Genomic DNA, 19,630 nt, shown 5'->3' on the forward strand with positions numbered 1-19,630 from the left:
TTTTGGCTACTTTCCCATTTCCCAGGTTTGACTCTCTCCTTGGCTAAAGTTGTATGAGATGCCAAGTTATATATTGGCAATAACATATATTGTGAGCAATTTTTGTCTGAATGTTTTTGCTCACATACTATGCTATGTCATCTCTTTAGTCTATATATCATGTTCAAACATGTTTCTGTTAGTCTTAATTCTCCTCTATCACTTGAACATAAGTTAGCTATGAGCCGTTTGTTTCGCCCGTTTGAACACAATTCAAACCTTTTTGCTAGTGTTTTCTCTATAAAAAAAAAAAAAAGAGTTAAATTTCGTTCAAACTTTATGTTGAAATCTATAAACTAAAAGGATTAAAAGCAATTATTTAGATAGCGTCAATTGTTCCTCCATGTGGAAAAATTAGTGCCATAGGTTCAAAATAAGTAGTTAGTAAACGGGAAAACGTTTGATCATGGAGAAAGCACCAGAACAAGATATAATCGAAAAGAGATATTTAAGCAAGAATGTTAAAAGAAGTAACTATTATATCAGGTGTACTAGAAAAGAATAAGAAAATGAGTGGCAATGGGTGGAGAAGAGTTGGACATGACGCAGAAATAAAAAGTGGTGGTGGAGTGGGTGATACAGGTTCTTGAGCCAAAACTACCATAAAAAGAATAACAATAAATAGATATAAATAAATAAATAAAGAATTTGGGAAAGTTATCCACTAAAATCCCAAGTAGTATTGTTCTTGGCTTTTGAGAGCTGCCTTGACTGAAAATAATTGGACAACCTTATGAGTCTATTTTGTTTTGTTCCAACGCACTTATATATATTACGTTACTTTTGTGACTTATCTAGGCCAATATTTTTAGTGTATATACATATATGGTAAGGAAATTTTCTTGAGAAAAATCCATCAGAAAAAAGACTAATTAAGCCTGTTATTATATGATTATTGTAAGAGGTGTGGAGGTTTGCGCCTCATACATGCATGGATGCTGTTACAACTAACAATATTTCTCCTTCTTTGTATGTTAGGATATAATGCTTTTTTTTTTTTTTTTGCTTAAAAAAAAACATAAAAGTTACTGTTTCTTTCCCAAGAGAATCGCAAAAGGACAAGAAACACTTGAGCATTATGTGGCCACTTCAGTTGAGCACACATGCACCTTGAAAACATGGCCAAAAACACCCTTTGTTAATTATGAACTTCCATTTATTAATTAGGTTCTATGTATGATTCTTTGTTTTGAGTTCCAATTAATTTTGCCACTTGAAACTAGCTCTTGTGGTTGGATGTGTAAGTGTGTGATTTATGATTCGAATTCTAATAGTTTCGGTTTTTCTTAATATATTAGGAGTCATAAGGCCTGCACCATATTAAAAAAAAAAAAAAAAAAAAAAAAAACAAACAAACTTCTATTTGAATTTCACCATAGAAGAAGATCTTTTGCTTTAAAGGCGGAATAAAATAATAAAACAAGAAACAGAAACATTTTTAGCTGCCTAATGGGAACGCTATAATTTCTAAACACCTTGGTCTGATTTTGGCAAGTCATGTAACAGCCCCTAATGATCATGCGCCTGATAAAACATATGCTGATCATATTTTATGCAATGAGTTAAAATTCACTACCCCATTTTTTTTTCCACATAAACAGATCATGCTACTGAATTCTAAGGCCTGTTTAGATTTGAGTTTTTAATTCGAGTTGAGATGTAATTTTATTTGAGTGATTTTTACTGTAATAAAAAAAGTTAGATGTGATTTTTTGTGAAAGTTTTTAACTGTAGTAAAACTGGAATTGAAAATTTAAATTGGTGAAATGAGCAATGCTTATAATTAGTAGATCTCACCAATTTTATCCACTAAACTTATAGTCATCAAAGATATAAACGGAAAACGGTACCAAAGATAGCCCTCAAAGCTCTTTTTCAGAATTCACAGACAACAGATTTTGTTAATATCATCGTCTGAGTATCTATGAAACTTAGACAAGGTCATATGTATACCAAGTTTTTTTTTTTTCTTTGACACAGGGATCGAACCCGCAACCTCCTTCAAACTCCATTCCACCCAAACGCCACAAGTGGTCTTAGGCATATATACCAAGTTTTTTATGGTATAGTTGATCGGTTTTTTTATTTTATTTTTTATTTTTTTATTATAGAGTATTGATAATGATGTTATAGCGTTATGTTTTTTGCATCAATGAAAAAGTCCAATATCCAACTTAAATTATTGATTCTGAGTCCTTTCCTTTTCCAGAGAAGTTCACGACAACCACAAATCAAAGGGGGTGGTGGTTGTCTGCGGCGGAGAGGTTAAAGGGGGAGTCGAAACGCCGCCGTTCAAGTTCTAACACTGACTGCTAATTACGGATGCACCAAATATTGAGCGACAAGCTAGTACCAATAGTACTAGATAAGTGAGAATCTAGCACACCGAGAAGAAATAACGGTTAGACAGAAAACGACATCATAGAAGAAAACGGCGGTTAAAAAAATCAAACAACAAGATATGGAAACAAAACAACAAAAACCTGAAAACGACAATAAAATGGAAACGACACCTGAAAACGACGACACAAACGAAACAGCAACAAAAACATGAGAAATGGGTCGGGGTGTTTGATAGTAGTATGACCACGTTCATTTCACTGATTTAAGTTTAAAATTTGAGTTTTGTTGTAGTAAAAAGTTTTTAAAAGTATTCATATTTAACTTTTTTACTATAGTAAAAAATTATCACATAAAGTCACATCTCAACTCGAATTAAAAACTCAAATCAGCAAACTAAATGGGCATATGATTTTCACGCTCTCTATGAGGTGCTTTGGAAATGGTTTGTAAATAGTGTTTGGCTCCATTTTCACTGTAAACAGAAATGGAAAAGGAAATTATTTTCATATTTTGTTAAAAAAAAATAGAGAGTGCTTTATAGTGATTTTCCCTTTTTCCTTTCATTGTTTAAGATTTATATACGCAACATATACTTTCATAAATAAAACATAATTTCACTTTTTCCATGTTCAAAATAATCTCTCTAAAAAAACAATCAAAACACAGTTTAAAAAGATTCCCACTACTATTTCCAAAAAATCTCATTTTCATTTTCATAATCAAAATACAATTATTTTGGAATTGCATTTGGTTGGTGGATTTGTACCATGATTCGTGATTTACTACAGTATTTTTTCTCAAAAAAATATACGTAAATCGAGAATAATTCTGACTCAATCAACCAAAATAAATAACAATGAGTGAGAAATGATTAAAAGGAAGAAATGAAAGAAATAAAGAAAGAGGCAAAACATGAAAAACGACAACAGATGATGATCAATAAAAAGATAGTATAAAAAAGAGAAGACAAACATGGGAAAAAACAATAAATAAAATGAAAACAGCGAAAGGGAGATAATGGGGAAAAAGATGAGAAAAGACAAAAAAAGGAGTGACAATTGACAAATTATAAGAAACGACGATCAATTAGAAGACAGTGACAAGAAGGAAATATCGACAGAAATAAGACTAACATCCGTAAAAACAAAAACGACATAAATTGAGAAAACTACCAGAATATTTTTTTTTTTTGAAGTAAAAAACGACAATAATATGAGAACAGCGAAAAATAACAAAAAAATAATGAAGTCATAACGACGTAAAAATCGATAAACGAGAAGACTTGAGAAGGTCCCAAAGACAGAGGTAGTAAACATGTTTCCACTCGTTCTCTTTTTTTCATGTCTCTATCATATACAGCTAAGTTTTTTATTCATTTTATTTTATTTTGTTTTAGAAGATATTATATACAACAAAGTTAAGAGTCGTTATAACAAAACCAAAAAGAAAGTCAGTCGCAAATTTGCAATTATCCATCTTTTAGAGTCCCAATCATACATAAAAGTGGATTCCCTAACAAGTGTTAATATAATCACAACCAAGTTATATGCTACTATAATTGTATGTTTGGTATATGGGTTTTTTTTGTAAACTCGTAATTTTAATTATGTTATATTATTTTTTTAATAAAAAATTTAAATTTTAAAAGTTATAATAAAGAATTCGGACTTAAACTCATATCCTAAACGGTCTCTATTTTCTTCTTTTAGTTTTTGAATTGGAGGTGGAGATTTAAACTATATATTGTGGTGGAATCAGTTAAATGAGGCATACAAACATTTTTTTTTTCTTTTATTTTGATTAAAACGTTTATTATTTTTCTTTGGGTAATATTAACAAATATCCCTTAAAAGTGCACGGGTCAAGATTTTTATCTTTTATTCTTGATTTATAACATTTTTAGTTAAATAATTACACTAATAAAAGAGTACTTATCAAAAATAAGGAGTAAAAATTTAGACTCATACACTCTTACAGGTAAATTCTCTATTTTTTCTTTTTCTCTTAAGAATAAGTAAGAAGTCAAAATCTCTGTCAGCAGTTTTGTAGCAAGTAGGAACTTCAATGTTATTCCCAAGGGTAAAAGCTAGAAGGGCACAAAAATTTCATAATTATTTTCAAATATATATCTAATCTAACAATACATAAAAGAGTTAAAGTTCTTCTTTATGGGTTGTCACGTGGCAGTTCATCCACTTAGTGTTTTTTATCCTTTTTTATGATTTATCATTATTTTTTGGGATTTTTTTTTTACATTTTAATTTTTTTGTTTTTTGTTTTTTAAATATGTTGTTCCTCACTTCACTCCTATGAGAGTAATTTTTCGCACGTGTTCTTATTTTATTTTTAATTAGTTAAAATATTTTTTTTCAAGTGTGTCTCTACTTAATTTTTTTTGTCAATTGTTATCTTTACATACATTCCTTTTTAAAATAAATTAAAAATTTCTTAAATAATTGTATCAATAAATTTCTCATTATTCGGTAATATAATAAACTTTTCAAGTGTCTTCACCATGGCAATAGGTGCGCAGCACATTACAAAAATACTATATATATATATATTCCACAATTCGGTATGGTAACCAATAAAAAAAATACATTTTTTAGTAGTGTCTACAAAATGTCTTAATAGTAATGTGATCTTTTGAATTGTAAAATGGTAATTATAGTTGTACACGACTAAAAATATAAGTGCAAAATTAATAATTATAAAATGCATAATAGGTGTTTTAATTAAAAATGTAAGGTAGCAGTACAAATATTCAAATATAAAAGTTATGATATCACATTAAGTTTGTATTATAATTAATCAGTAATGATAAATTATAATAAAACAACACTCTATGAACTACATTGGAAAAAGCTAACAAAAATATAATTTATAGCTAAACAAAAAGGAGGAATTATTCAGTACACTAAGTGTACCACATCATATTATTTATGTAATACACTCGTCCAATGAGATTATACCATTTGGACATTTTATCTATGTCAGCTTTTCACTTTTATTTTTCTCTTTCTTAATAGGTATTTGTATTGATTATTGAGTCAAAAACACTAATTATTTTACTCAATTTCTTTATTTTAATGACTTAGCTTTAAATTATTATTTTTATTTATAAATACGATAATCAAATTTCTCTGTTTAACGACTTAACTTTAAATTATTATTTTTATTCGATGTTCTTTACAGACCAAGATCAAGCAACGTCAAATGCCTAGTGTACTGCCAACTACAAGGCATCGCCTATGTCAATGGCACATTGGAAGAAATGCTCCATTACATTTGGGGGAGTTAAATGCAATCTCAGAGTTTAGATATTTGTTTCACAAGTGCCTGAAAGATTGTGATACATAAATGGAATTTGAATAAACATGGGGGAAAATGATTCAAAAATTTGAACAAACAAAGAAATTTGAGCCCGTTTGGAGTTGGTTTTGTTTTTATTTTTCACGTTTTTTGAGAAATAAAAAATAAAAATGAGAGAGAAACGACGTTTGACACAATTAAAGATAAAAAATGGAAATGAAAATGATTTTTTGATTTAGTGTAAAATGTGAGAGAAATGAAAAACGAATTTTAATTCTTTTTCATTTTTTATTTATGTTTTTTCCTCTCTCGAGCACAGAGAGAGAGAGACGTTAATAAATTTTTTATATTGAAAATAATCTCTTGATAAAACTACTAAACGTATTTTTAAAAATAATTTATGTCTGAGATTAAAAATATTTTCATTTATATTTTCATACAAAAAATAAAATCATTTTAGAACGAGTTCTAAACGTACTCTTAATTATTGTATTTTATGAATAAAAATAATAATTTAAAGTTAAGTCATTAAAATAAAAAAATTAAGTAAAATAATAAGTGATTTTGACTTAATAATCAATACAAATACCTATTCAGAAAGAAAAAATAAAAATAAAAAATTTAAATGGTACAATTTTATTAAACATGTGTACGAGGTGTACTGAATAATTCCTTAACAAGAAGATCATCTCACAGGTAAAAGCATAAATGGCCTTTTCCCTCACCCCAAAAAAGAAAAAAAAAAAGAGAGAGAGTAAATGAGGCCTTGGAAAATCTCAACCACATGTTCCATAACTAACTCTATCCAATACCAGCCCCAATTCATATGGAATGTCAAATTGTAATTTGTAAGTGGGACCAGCCAGATCAATTGAGGAAAAGGACCAAACCAATAATTCATCATAAGTAAACCTCCAAGCATTTGGTACTTTACAGCAAACCGTAGAGACACATGGTCCTTCCCATTTACCAAAAATCTCCCCTTTACTCGACTAATAAATGAGCTCACATATTTTATTTTTTCAAAAAAATACTGAAACTGTAGTTTATTCTTTTATGATGGTGTTGGTCTAATCTGATCCCTTTTCTTTATGGACTTTTTCTGTGCGTTAAGTTATTAATAGGTTAGATTTTTTATTGGTCGAATATATATAAAATTACATAAAAATTAAAAATTATTAAAAAAATATAATATATTAATACGTTAAACGTATTAGAGAATTTTTTTATTTTTTATCCTATACAATATTATGAATGATAGTGTTTTGAGTTTTTGTTGTTGTCGTCGTTGTCTCCATGGACTAGTTTTACCTATTTATTATGGTGGTTTATTAAAAGAGTTTTTGTCACGTTCAATTATTAATGTATTTAATAGATTTTTTTATTTCAACACTTATATATGTCTGTGGGCCTCATTCTCTAAAAGTATAAGGGATCTCACAAATGCTCTATATATTTCACTTTCAATTAGTCTATGAGATTTTACTTTATTTTAATTTCAGTCTTTTGTCAGTTAAGTCTTAAATATTTAATTAAATTTGTTGAAATGAGAAATAAAAATTGAATACAATCTAAAGTTTAGAGACTAAAATATTACAAAAAATAAAAGTTAATTTATGCATTTAGTTTTAAAATTTTAAGCCTCGTTCAACTCGCCGATTCGAGTTTTTAATTTGAGTTGAGATGTGACTTTATGTGAGAGCTTTTAACTGTAACAAAAAAGTTAAATGTGACTGTTTCTGTAAGCTTTTAATTATAATAAAATTAAAATTACAAATTTAAATTAATAAAATGAACGAGGCCTTAATTATTTCTAAGTTTAATCCTTAATTTATACAAATGCCATCAAATTTTTTAACACTTAATTAAAATAAAGAATCGAAACTAGAGCAAAATAAAAATTTTAAAAAAGTTTAAAGGCCAAAAGGGATAGAGTACAAATTTCAGGAACGATTTTTGAAATTAATCCAAAATATAAATTATAGAACACCGACGCGGCATTCACGTAATAAATAAACACATCTCAGATCTAAAGGCACTTTCCTGTCTTGTTGTTCTTGTGCTTTACTGATACTCGTTCAAGAGAAAAAATCTCTGCTTCACAGAGATCGAGACTTTTTCCTCGCCATTTTCTGAGATTATTATTGGAATCCGAGTTTTCCAGATATCGCTCGCTGAGCTCCAATGGCGGTCGCCGTCCGAGGAAGCCGCGGCGGGGGAGGAGGTTTTGGTCTCGTCAGTTCCAGTCTCCGGAGCTTCTTCTCGTACCGGATCTTCGTCTCCGCGATGTTCTCTCTCCTCTTCATCGCCACTCTCTCGGTCCTCCTCTCCACAAATCCCTACACTCCACACCATGACTCTGTAAGTTATTATCCTCTCTGTTCTTTGATTGTTTTTTCGTTTTCTTTTCGGAATCGAGTGAAACCTAGGTTAAGAAATCCGAGAAATTGATCGCTTGATCTAAACTTGTGCGAGATTTTTGGCATTAGAAGTGAAATAATTTGAAGAAAAACTCCATCAACAATTGAATGCGATTTTGTTCGCAGGCTCTTCCGACCACTGGAAATGCGTATGTGCACCGAACATTTCTGGCTTTGAAATCTGACCCGCTAAAAACCAGATTAGATTTGATATATAAGCAAGCGAATGATCATATGACGTTGGTGAATTCTTACGCGGCCTATGCTAGGAAGCTTAAGCTTGAGATATCTAAGCAATTGAGGATGTTCAATGATTTGGCTTCGGAAATCTCGGATCTTCAAATGAAACCAGGTTACCGGACGTCGTTGTTCGAGTCGGACGGTCCAGTTGATGAGGACGTGTTGAGGCAGTTTGAGAAGGAGGTGAAGGATAAGGTGAAAACTGCGCGGGCAATGGTTGCAGAGTCAAAAGAGAATTATGATAATCAGCTAAAGATTCAAAAGTTGAAGGATACTATTTTCGCAGTTAATGAGTTGCTGACAAAGGCGAAAAAGAATGGTGCGTTTGCAAGCTTGATTGCTGCGAAATCAGCACCGAAAAGTTTGCATTGTCTGGCCATGAGGCTTGTAGGGGAAATGATTTCGAACCCGGAGAAGTATAGGGATGAGGGCCCGAAGCCTGAATTTGAGGACCCGAGTTTATATCATTATGCAATTTTCTCAGATAATGTGATTGCCGTATCGGTGGTAGTGAGATCTGTGGTGAAGAATGCAAATGAACCTTGGAAACATGTTTTCCATGTGGTTACAGATAGGATGAATCTTGCAGCAATGAAAGTCTGGTTTAAGATGCGGCCTGCGGATGGTGGTGCCCACGTGGAGGTGAAGGCAGTGGAGGATTTTTCTTTTTTGAACTCTTCTTATGTGCCGGTTTTAAGGCAACTTGAATCAGCGAATCTGCAGAAGTTTTACTTTGAGAGTCGGGAGGAGAATGCGACCAAGGATGCAAGCAACATGAAGTTTAGGAACCCCAAGTACTTGTCAATGTTGAATCACCTGCGATTTTATTTGCCAGAGATCTATCCAAAGTTGCACAAGATTTTGTTCTTGGATGATGATGTTGTTGTTCAGAAAGACTTGACTGGTTTGTGGAAGATTGATTTGGATGGTAAGGTGAACGGGGCTGTTGAAACGTGCTTTGGATCCTTTCATCGATATGCCCAGTATTTGAATTTCTCACACCCTCTGATAAAGGAGAAATTTAATCCTAAGGCTTGTGCTTGGGCTTATGGGATGAACATATTTGATCTTGATGCTTGGAGGCGTGAGAAATCCACAGAGCAATACCATTACTGGCAGAACTTGGTAAGTGTACATTTTCTTTTAAAGTTAGATATTTTACTACGTTTTGTTGAAAATATTTGCACTTACAAAAGCTTTAGACTTTCAAATTGCTAAACAAAAGACACATTGGTTGAACATTACCCTATTGCTAGTATGTGTATCAGAAGCATCCGGATGGTTGAGTCTTGACCTATTGATTATGATCGTATACTTTTGATGATTAGTTTGTTAACTTTCTTATTCTGTGAATTTGTGATCAGAATGAAGATCGGACATTATGGAAGCTGGGTACTCTTCCTCCGGGTCTGATCACCTTCTACTCGACAACAAAGTCTTTGGACAAATCGTGGCATGTGCTTGGACTTGGGTACAATCCAAGTATTAGCATGGATGCAATCAATCGAGCTTCAGTCATTCATTATAATGGAAATATGAAACCTTGGCTCGACATTGCTATGAACCAATATAAGAATCTTTGGACCAAGTACGTGGACAATGATATGGAATTTGTGCAGATGTGCAATTTTGGCTTATAGACAACTACCTTTCCTGCTCTGAATTACTCAGGTGACATAAAATACGAGTTTCCAGCAACTATGCATGATGAGACTCATTCTCATTCTCACACGTTTTGGATCATTTACTAGTTGTAACACTCAGAGCGAAGCTCGGTGATTCTTTGTTTTTGGTGGAAAATGGTGGTCTCATGATTCTTTCTTTTAATGTTCTATCAGCTGTTGAGGTCAGTTATGGTTTGTAAACAACGAGTTCGGGTAATGTACACGTGGCAATCAATTTTTGGTTAAGATATTTACAGTATTGTAAGATACTTACATTTTGCAGTCTGTCATGGCTGATTCTATGTTTCTATCCAATCAGTGTATTTTCATATTTTCTTTTCCTTTCATATTTTCTTTTCCTTGCTTGGTTTCTGTTTCATTTGATGGATACTATAAATCAGTTCCTGATTCATTCCTTGTGTCAATGTTGAGAGTTTAATAAGATAAGAAATATGATAAACTTTTTGATGAGTTTGTACAAATTAAGTGTAGATAGTAACAGGTTCAAATTGTTGCATGGCCGCAAGGATTTGCCGCATCCAACTACATCTTGTTTTATCAAATTCTTTTGGTGATTTGTGAAGGGGTAGAAACTAGTGTCATTTTGGCAAGCGCTATGGTTTTGTCGTTTTGATGACAGATGACTTGTGGATCCAGAGCTGCAGCCTGCAAGTTTCGGCCCGGCTTGCATAATGACTCGGGCTGGGCTGGCCCGAGGATCTAGACCCCGAATGTCTATTTGGGTTGGGTTGATTAGCATTTTTTTTTTTTTTTTTTTTTTTTTTTTTTGAGATTGAACAATTTGAAGCAAATAATAGTTAATAGAAAATTTCTAGTGAAATGATGTAATTAGATAATTTACAAGATATGTCTGTTATCTCTTCAAACATTTTAAAAAAATGTTATTTATTACAATTTTCGGTGTTTTTTTTTAATGTCTTGTGAAGTTTTCAAACTGACATAAATGCTGATCTTGAGAATCTTATTTGAACAAATGCCTACTTTCTCATTTATTTACAAAACCATTGGCAATCACATATATAAAGACATTTTTAACCTTGTATAATGAAAAAAATGAAAGAAATAATTAAACCATAAAAAAATGTATGAAAAGTGAGACAAAATCTGAACATTAAACATTATAAATTTTTAATATAGAAAATTCAACTATGGTCAAAACTACAACAATTGCATCTAATGAAATTGTTTAATGAGAAGTCAACTCTTTTATTTAAACAAAAAAAGAAAAAAAAAACAAAAGAATAAACTATGTGCACATTAAAAACACAAAAAAGGCAGCCCAAAAAACTCTACAACCACGATAAAAAAAAGGGATAAAAAAACCCAAAACTAAAATCGACTCCGGCAGCCATTAAAACACCAAAACTCATGAAAATATGTACAAAAATAATAAGTATTTTCACTAAAATAATGATCATACCATAATGAAAAGGGGAAGCGAAGCAAAAAGTAATATTATTTACAGAAAATCATAAAAAAATCACAATAAAGAAGAAAAATGATCAGACCATAATGCCAAAAAATATATACAGAAAGAATAAGTTTTTTTTTACTAAAATAACAATTAGATCATAATAAAAATGAAAAGTAAAATAATAGTAATATCATTTGCAGAAAATTATAAAAAAAATTACAAGAAAGAAGATATATCATCAGACTATAATAAAAGAAAAAATTTGTAAAAAAAAGAAACATAAAATCTCACAAAAAAAATATGAACATAAAGAAAATATTTTTTTTTTCCAAAATAATGATCCGACCATAATAAAAGAAGAATTCCAAAAAAAAAAAAAGAAACATAAAACCTCACACGTAATATGAATAGAAAGAAAAAATATATATTTTTTCTAAAATAATGATCAGATCATAATGAAAGAAAATTGTAAAACAATAGATAATATCATTTAACATTACAATAAAGAAAAAACATGATAAGACCATAATGAATAATAGATAATTTCATTATTTAAATTGGATATGAAACATTAGAATATATCATATGCAAAGAATCATTATTTAAACGATGAAAGCATCATGAAAGAATAACTTTAGCAACAATAATGAAAGAAAAATAATAACACAAGCAAAAGCAACAACAAAAGAACAATTTCAAAGACAAATACATTAATAACACAAGCAAATAAAACGAAAAGCAACAACAGTAACGTAAACAAAAGCAAATAAAACAAAAAGGAATATGAGTAAAAGCATTAAAACAATAACAAAGACAAACAAATACGTACGCGCAAGGGGTAAAAAAAAAAAAAAGAAAAAAAAAAGAGAAGATCATCATTGAAATAAACACAAAACAATGCACCTACTAGCCAATGATCAACGACGAAATCCAAGGAGGGTAGCAGGTCAATGAACGCAAATCACGACCAGCAATTTGAACAAAGGCTGCTCTCCCAAACAATGAACGTGAAACACAGACGAAAGAATTCAAAAAATGAAAAAAAAAGGGGAAAAATAATAACCAGAGAATAAAAAAAAAAAAAAAATCAAATCAGTATAAAATCATACTGATTTATTAAAAAGTTCTATTAAAACTTAACAAGGGAAGTAAAAACCTAAATTGTAATCAAGAAAAATAAGTCAATAAATAAATAAAACCTAACCATATAAAAAATATTACTGAAAATACCTAATAAGGACAATACTGAAAAAAACATATCTTATAAAGAGAAAATCATTAGTCTTATAATATTAAATAATAATCGATATTTTTAAAAATATAAATTTAAAATTAGGTATTTTATGTAATTATTTCTTTTCAGACTTATGGTCCAGATTTGCAGCTCTATATAGGGTCCGTTTAGTTTGTTGATTCGAGTTTTTTTATTTTGAGTTAAAATGTGACTTTATGTGAGAGTTTTTATTGTAGCAAAAAAATTAGATGTAATTATTTCTAAGAGTTTTTTATTATAACAAAACTTAAATTCTAAACTCGACACGAATAACCTGCCAATATACAGGTCAAGAATTGCTTCAATACACAACCTATATATTGGCGGGTTGACACGACACTACACAACATGTATATTGGCGGGTTAACACGACACGACACGAATAATCTGTTTATTAAACAGGTCATAAACGTGTCGTGTCAACCCGTTGATTACCTGTCTACCCGTTTATAAAACGAGTGATAAATGGGTCGTGTTAATATATTTCTGAACCTGTTTATAAATAAGGTGATAAATAGGTCGTGTTAACCTATTTCTGAACCTATTTTAAGCATGTTTATAAAATGAGTAATAAACGGGTTGTGTATTCGTGTTACCAAAATATACCACGTTTAATAAACGGGTTATGGCGGATCAATTACGAGTTGACGGGTCAACCTGAAAATGATACATTATTTAATCGTGTTTTACAGATTTAATTTGATTTTAACCCATATATATTTATAATAAACCTAAATCCGTTAATTTTATACAAATTTTGAGTCGCTATTTGAATCGCCAGTCTTATGATATGTATTAAAGTTGAAAGTATTTGGCAGGATAGGATTATATAAAAAGAAAAATCTTAGATAGGAATTAGAAAACGATCTTTAAATATCTTTCACTCCTCAACCATCGTTGACGCCTTGTCCACCTAAACCAACCACAAAGAGTGGGCAACTTTGACCAGCCTACCCTCATGTTTCAACAACTTTTTCAATACAATTTTCAAACAACGCTTTTCTGACACAAAAATTGCTGAATCCTTTCCTTTTCCGCAGAAATCCCAGATCCCATATTTTCTTTATTCCTGGGGTTTTCTCATCTCTTCTGAGTTTCAGTTCGTTTGTTCGATCCAAGAACAGGACTTTCAGGTTTGGCTTCTCCTTCTTTCTGGGTTCTCATAAAACTGTTCCTATACCTTTTTGTTTTTTTTTTTTATAATTTTATTTTGATCCTTTGCCTCTAATATTGCCATGGTCTGAAAAGTGGTAATGTATGGAAATTGGAATATAAGCATTGAATTCCGAGGTTGAATTTCAATATTCCTACTTTCTGTTTTTGTTATTTTATATTGGACGGGAAAAGTTAATCCTTTGCCTCTAATATTGCCATGGTCTGAACAGTGGTAATGTATGGAATATAAGCATTGAGAATTATGAGGCTGAATTTCAATATTCCTACTTTTGTGTTTGCTTTTTGGGAGATTTTTTGGGACGCTCGTCTACTGATAGGGTAGATTTTTCTAATCGAGATTTGCGTACTTTTTAATTTTTATATGATTTTATACTGACGAATATAAGCGGAAGGTTTTTTTGTTTTTGTTTTTGTTTTTGTTTTTTTACGCATCTATGAGTTTTTATTGCTTTGAATATTCGTGTTGTTTTTCATCTCAGTGTTTGTGCACGAGTGTCGAATCTGGTATCAATCGATCCGTACAGTTTGGGATTATCTTAATTTGTATAAATTTGTTTGTTTTTGTTGTTGAGGTTGGGAACTGCAAGATTTTTTTTTTTTATTTTTTTAATCGGTTTCTTGTTCCATTCTAGCCTATGATTTGGTTAAATTTGTATAAATTTACACATTATATATGTATATATGTATTCTTTTACTTTGTTTGGTCTATTAGATGAGTGTCTCGCTTGATTACCTTCATCAGTGATGAAAATGTCCATCTATTCTAACGCTTTGATGAAATGGGACTTTGATTGTTTACTCTTAATCAACTGTAATGGGGTTTTTTTTTTTAAAATAAAGACGGCAATTGATTCAGCTGAATTAATATTACAATTACACATTTGTAGGAACACCAAGATCGATATAATATATAAAACAGTGAGACCATTGCTTCTATTAAAAAAACAAGGATGATTTCTCCGTGCACTCTTTCCGATGAGCGTGTACTAACAAGGAAGTTGGTTATCTAGTTAACTTGAAGGGTCATGTCGTTCTTTAGATCTTTTATTTTAGTGAAAACCCAAGGTGGGATCTGTATTGAATGTGTTATCATTGAAAGACTCGGAATTTGCATGTACTATCAATTAACTTCCTTGAAAGACTCGGAATTTAATTTTCTTGTATGATCCTGCTAAGATTTATTCTTTATGGACATTAAAAAGTAGCTTTCGTTTAATATCATCAAGTTATGTTTTTGACGTTTTCTTCTATGTGTTCTAGAATTTTTTTTTTTTTTTTTTTTTTTTGGGAGAAATATGAATCTAGGCTCAATATCTATTTTCAGTGCTGGGCAGGGAAAATTATGGCGCCTCCGTCGAACCTCACAAGAATAGGACTTTCCGGTTTGGCTGTCATGGGCCAGAATTTGGCCCTTAACATTGCTGAAAAAGGTTTCCCTATTTCCGTATATAACAGAACTCCCTCCAAAGTCGATGAAACCGTTGAACGAGCCAAACAGGAAGGCAATCTTCCTCTGTTCGGCTTCCATGACCCTGAATCTTTTGTTAACTCAATCCAAAAGCCTCGAGTTATAATCATGCTTGTAAAGGCTGGGGCGCCTGTTGACGAGACGATAAAGACCCTCTCTGCTTACTTGGAGAAAGGAGACTGCATCGTTGACGGTGGTAATGAGTGGTATGAAAACACCGAGAGGAGGGAGAAAGCCATGACTGAATTGGGTCTTCTATACCTTGGAATGGGAGTTTCAGGTGGTGAGGAGGGGGCTCGAAATGGGCCGTCTTTGATGCCTGGAGGATCCAAGGATGCTTACAAACACATAGAAGACATTCTTCATAAGGTGGCAGCTCAAGTTCCGGACAGTGGGCCCTGTGTAACTTACATTGGCAAGGGAGGGTCTGGCAACTTTGTTAAGATGGTTCACAATGGGATTGAATATGGTGATATGCAGCTGATAGCTGAGGCTTATGATGTACTCAAATCAGTTGGAAAGCTGTCGAACGACGAGCTGCAAAGTGTTTTCTCGGAATGGAACAAGGGAGAGCTTCTCAGCTTCTTGATTGAGATCACTGCAGATATTTTCGGCATTAAGGACGATAAGGGGGATGGTTATTTGGTTGACAAGGTTTTGGACAAGACAGGAATGAAGGGTACCGGTAAATGGACCGTACAACAAGCTGCTGAACTATCTGTTGCAGCTCCCACAATTGCAGCTTCTTTGGATTCAAGATTTCTCAGCGGGCTAAAGGAGGAACGCGTTGAAGCTGCTAAAGTATTTAAATCCGGTGGTTTTGGTGATGTCTTGACTGAACAGGAGGTGGACAAGGCAAAATTGATTGACGATGTGAGGCAAGCTCTCTACGCGTCCAAGATTTGTAGTTATGCACAGGGGATGAATCTGATCCGTGCAAAGAGTATTGAAAAGGGATGGGGCATAAAGCTTGGGGACTTGGCAAAGATTTGGAAGGGAGGTTGCATCATCCGCGCCATTTTCCTCGATAGAATTAAGAAGGCATATGATAGGAATGCTGACCTTGCAAACCTTCTTGTGGACCCAGAGTTTGCGAAGGAAATTATTGAGAGGCAGTCTGCCTGGAGAAAAGTCGTGTGTCTTGCTATCAACTCGGGCATTAGCACCCCGGGCATGTCCTCTAGTCTTGCTTATTTCGATACTTACAGAAGGGAAAGGTTGCCGGCTAACTTGGTCCAAGCTCAGCGAGATTATTTTGGTGCCCACACATACGAAAGAACCGACCATGAAGGATCTTTCCACACCGAATGGTTCAAGATTGCTAAGCAGTTGAATAACTAAGTCCCTTTGTTGGTTGGCATTCTGCTGACACCGAATCTTTGTTTCTCGCAATAATTTCTGCTGACTTGATGCGGGCAGATAATCTATCACAAATAAAATATTCGGATTTTCATCAATTATTAGGAGTTTTGTATATTCCCATGTGCTAGTTGTGGTTGTGCTTTGGCAGATTTGTTTCTTATATCTTGTCATTTGCCTTTTGGTTCATTATATATTGATTCGGTTCATAGCCCCATTTTGTTTGGGGCGTTGCACTGTGAAACATAACGTTTGCGGATCAAATTTACGTAAAGTTATGGGGTGTTTTTTGTAACGAAATTCAGAAAAAGTTTGAACTCGAGTTATAATTTTATTCAAGTTCATGTTCTTTTGTAAAATTTGAGTTTGAATTCGAGTTTGGAGCTAAACTCAAGTTAGTTTTTCTTTCAACTCGATTCATAAACTCGAACTCAAGTTAATGAACAATATTTTTTCTATTTTTAAAAATGTCATAATTTTTTCGTTTTAATTCTGATTGAGATGATTTTTTTTTATGCATTCACAATGAAAAGACGAATAAAACTTTACCTATATATCCTATTAAAATTTTTCATCATCATTGAGTTTTTATTAAAATACTATATAAATACAAATTTAAGTTTTGATCAACTCAAATACAAATTCAAAAAGATTTTCAATTCAAATCATAATTTAAATGTGCACATCCAAACACAAACTCAAATTACAACTTCAATTCAAGTTATAACTCAAACTCAATTTAAAATCATCACTAAGTCCTCAACTCAAAAATGCAAAAGAAAAACCCTTTATCAATCAATGTGTCTTACTACAACTCTCACTAGAGTTGATATCTCACTTCTTGATCATATTAGAGAAAGCCTGAACAGACTATAAAATACTCAACACGTTTTCCTTCTCTTCTTATCTTGGTTTGACTTTTAACTACAATGAACCTCTGCCGTTGACAATACTTGCTGTTTCTTTTCTTTTTTTTTTTTGTTTTTTTGTTTTCTCCGAGTGCCGTCCAAAATTCCTTCAGTTGTCATCATATAGGCGTGAGAAATGGAACAATCTTTTGGAGAATCTTAACCTGCCATGCTGTACTGCACTTTAGAGGTTCCAATATAAGACAAGCCTAAAATCTGGCACATTCTTGTGTACTTTCATAGCATATCCTTAGATACACAGAACATAGCTGAATCTTCCTAATAATATTATATTCTAATTGAGATGAATTTCTAAAGCTCCTTTTCTGCATTTTCTGCATTTTCTATGATTTCTCTTTCTGTCTTGTCTTATACAAACGCAGGATAATATATTTTGTTTATGCCTCCCTTTGCGATGGAATACTATTATTCCTTAATCATATGATTTTGTGCTAAATGTGCTATGAGATTCTTAAGAGCTTGAGGTACAACCAATACATGGTATTTGCCTCGCTGTTGACATTCCAAACCTTAATTGAAGATCAGGTTATACATGTCAATAATGTCCGTCACCACAAAATGCCTAATTCCTTATAGTTGGCAATTTGTCTTTCTATGTTGATCTTTCTTCTTTCCAGCACAACAGACACCCTGTTAGTTCATAGCTTATTTTACAGACATCAAACTTGGGTGATTATAATTTGGAAACTTTTTAATGAAAATTATTTATCATCCTTATAACATCATTGTTTTTTTTCCCCCTTTTCTTTTACTTATCATGTCTCTGGTGTATAGATGAATTCTTGAGAATTATATTATTCAAATTAAGATGACTGAAGTTGACCCTGGTTATGACCATTACTCCAGAAGAATGGTGGTTAAATCATCTTCTAGGCCTAACTTGTGCTTGCTTTGTTGGCTCATGTACTAATGGACAACGTGGCTTGTTTTAATCATTCAGAAACGTGGGAAGAGTATCAAAAGATTTAATGTTATGCCAAAAGTAATGAGAAAATCATTTCTTTATTCTTCTGGTTCTTGGCATATTTGTCTGCTGGCATGTCCACATGTTCACTCATCTGACATAGATTTAATTGAAGAACTAACTTTTTTTCAAATAATAAGAATAATTTCATTGAAACTTGTGAAGAATGAAGCTTCAACAATGCTTTTGGTGTGAATGAAAGAAAATCCATCCATTCTCAAAGGAGTAAATCTGAGAAGAACATACACAGAATACATTTGTTCTCACTTGCCTCCTTTGAATATATGACTAAGTAATATGGTATTTTTCTCACAATTGAGCAACATAAATTTCATTTTCTTCTGGGACTCTTTTCTCTATTTCTTCTCTCTTTTTTGCTTGTGTTATTGTGAGAAGAATGCTTCTTCTTGTCATGCTTAAGACGAGAAGCATCTTGACGGTCTTTCCCGCGAGAACGCACGTTGTGATGATGAGCAGGGCCAGACGAAGCATCAGAAGCCATTGAATCATCACTGTTAGTGTCGTCTTCATCATTCTCAGCATATCTGTGATATGCGAGACGCTTCTTCTTGTCGTTATCATCGTCGCTACTGCAGTCTGCATCATCCTCCTGCATGGGGGAGGCAATGTACATGGTCCACCCGGATTCACTGCTGCTACATCCTTCTGTACTCATTGAGAGAGAGAGAGAGAGAGAGAGAGAGAGAGAGAGAGAGAGAGAGAGAGAGAGGAGAGAGAGAAGAGAGAGAGAGAGCAGCTCACTATGACACGAATGTGCCTTAAATTGTGAGATGTCTAGTGATGTTTGAGGGCTCAAAACCTCATGCTAAACAGCATGGCTCTCCAATTTAAAGGAGGAAAAAAGAAAAGAAATGGCATAAAAAACAAAAGGGTTGTTGCTCTCTCCATAAAATGAATCATAAAAGTTGTTTTTCACTTTTTGTCATTGCCAAACTTAAATGAAGAACTGGCTTTTGTGCTGAATACAGATGAGCCTAGTACAGTCCA

The 19,630-nt window shown here is 32.4% G+C and overlaps 2 protein-coding genes across 2 annotated transcripts; both read left to right on the forward strand.

Annotated features, from left to right (window-relative positions):
- Window positions 1-7,750: 7,750 nt before the first annotated feature.
- Window positions 7,751-10,349, forward strand: LOC21392982 (probable galacturonosyltransferase 9). Its single transcript, XM_024168513.1, has 3 exons — window positions 7,751-8,055; window positions 8,241-9,479; window positions 9,719-10,349. Exons 1-3 carry the CDS (start codon window positions 7,879-7,881, stop codon window positions 9,992-9,994), a joined length of 1,692 nt encoding a protein of 563 aa, XP_024024281.1. The 5' UTR covers window positions 7,751-7,878; the 3' UTR covers window positions 9,995-10,349.
- A 3,299-nt stretch (window positions 10,350-13,648) lies between these two features.
- Window positions 13,649-17,024, forward strand: LOC21392983 (6-phosphogluconate dehydrogenase, decarboxylating 3). Its single transcript, XM_010102590.2, has 2 exons — window positions 13,649-13,859; window positions 15,227-17,024. The coding sequence occupies exon 2, from the start codon at window positions 15,245-15,247 to the stop codon at window positions 16,709-16,711; it is 1,467 nt and encodes a 488-aa protein (XP_010100892.1). The 5' UTR covers window positions 13,649-13,859; window positions 15,227-15,244; the 3' UTR covers window positions 16,712-17,024.
- Window positions 17,025-19,630: the final 2,606 nt, after the last annotated feature.

The sequence above is a fragment of the Morus notabilis genome, unplaced genomic scaffold (assembly GCF_000414095.1).
Source record: "Morus notabilis unplaced genomic scaffold, ASM41409v2 Scaffold85, whole genome shotgun sequence".
NCBI classification, from domain to species: Eukaryota; Viridiplantae; Streptophyta; class Magnoliopsida; order Rosales; family Moraceae; genus Morus; species Morus notabilis.

What these genes read in the sequence shown, in the direction of transcription:
- LOC21392982 (XM_024168513.1), top strand. Translation starts at nt 7,879, where the DNA reads ATGGCGGTCGCCGTCCGAGGAAGCCGCGGCGGGGGAGGAGGTTTTGGT. An exon ending in ACACTCCACACCATGACTCT is followed by an intron (nt 8,056 to 8,240) that starts GTAAGTTATTAT and finishes TTTTGTTCGCAG; the next exon opens with GCTCTTCCGACCACTGGAAA. An exon ending in ACCATTACTGGCAGAACTTG is followed by an intron (nt 9,480 to 9,718) that starts GTAAGTGTACAT and finishes ATTTGTGATCAG; the next exon opens with AATGAAGATCGGACATTATG.
- LOC21392983 (XM_010102590.2), top strand. Translation starts at nt 15,245, where the DNA reads ATGGCGCCTCCGTCGAACCTCACAAGAATAGGACTTTCCGGTTTGGCT.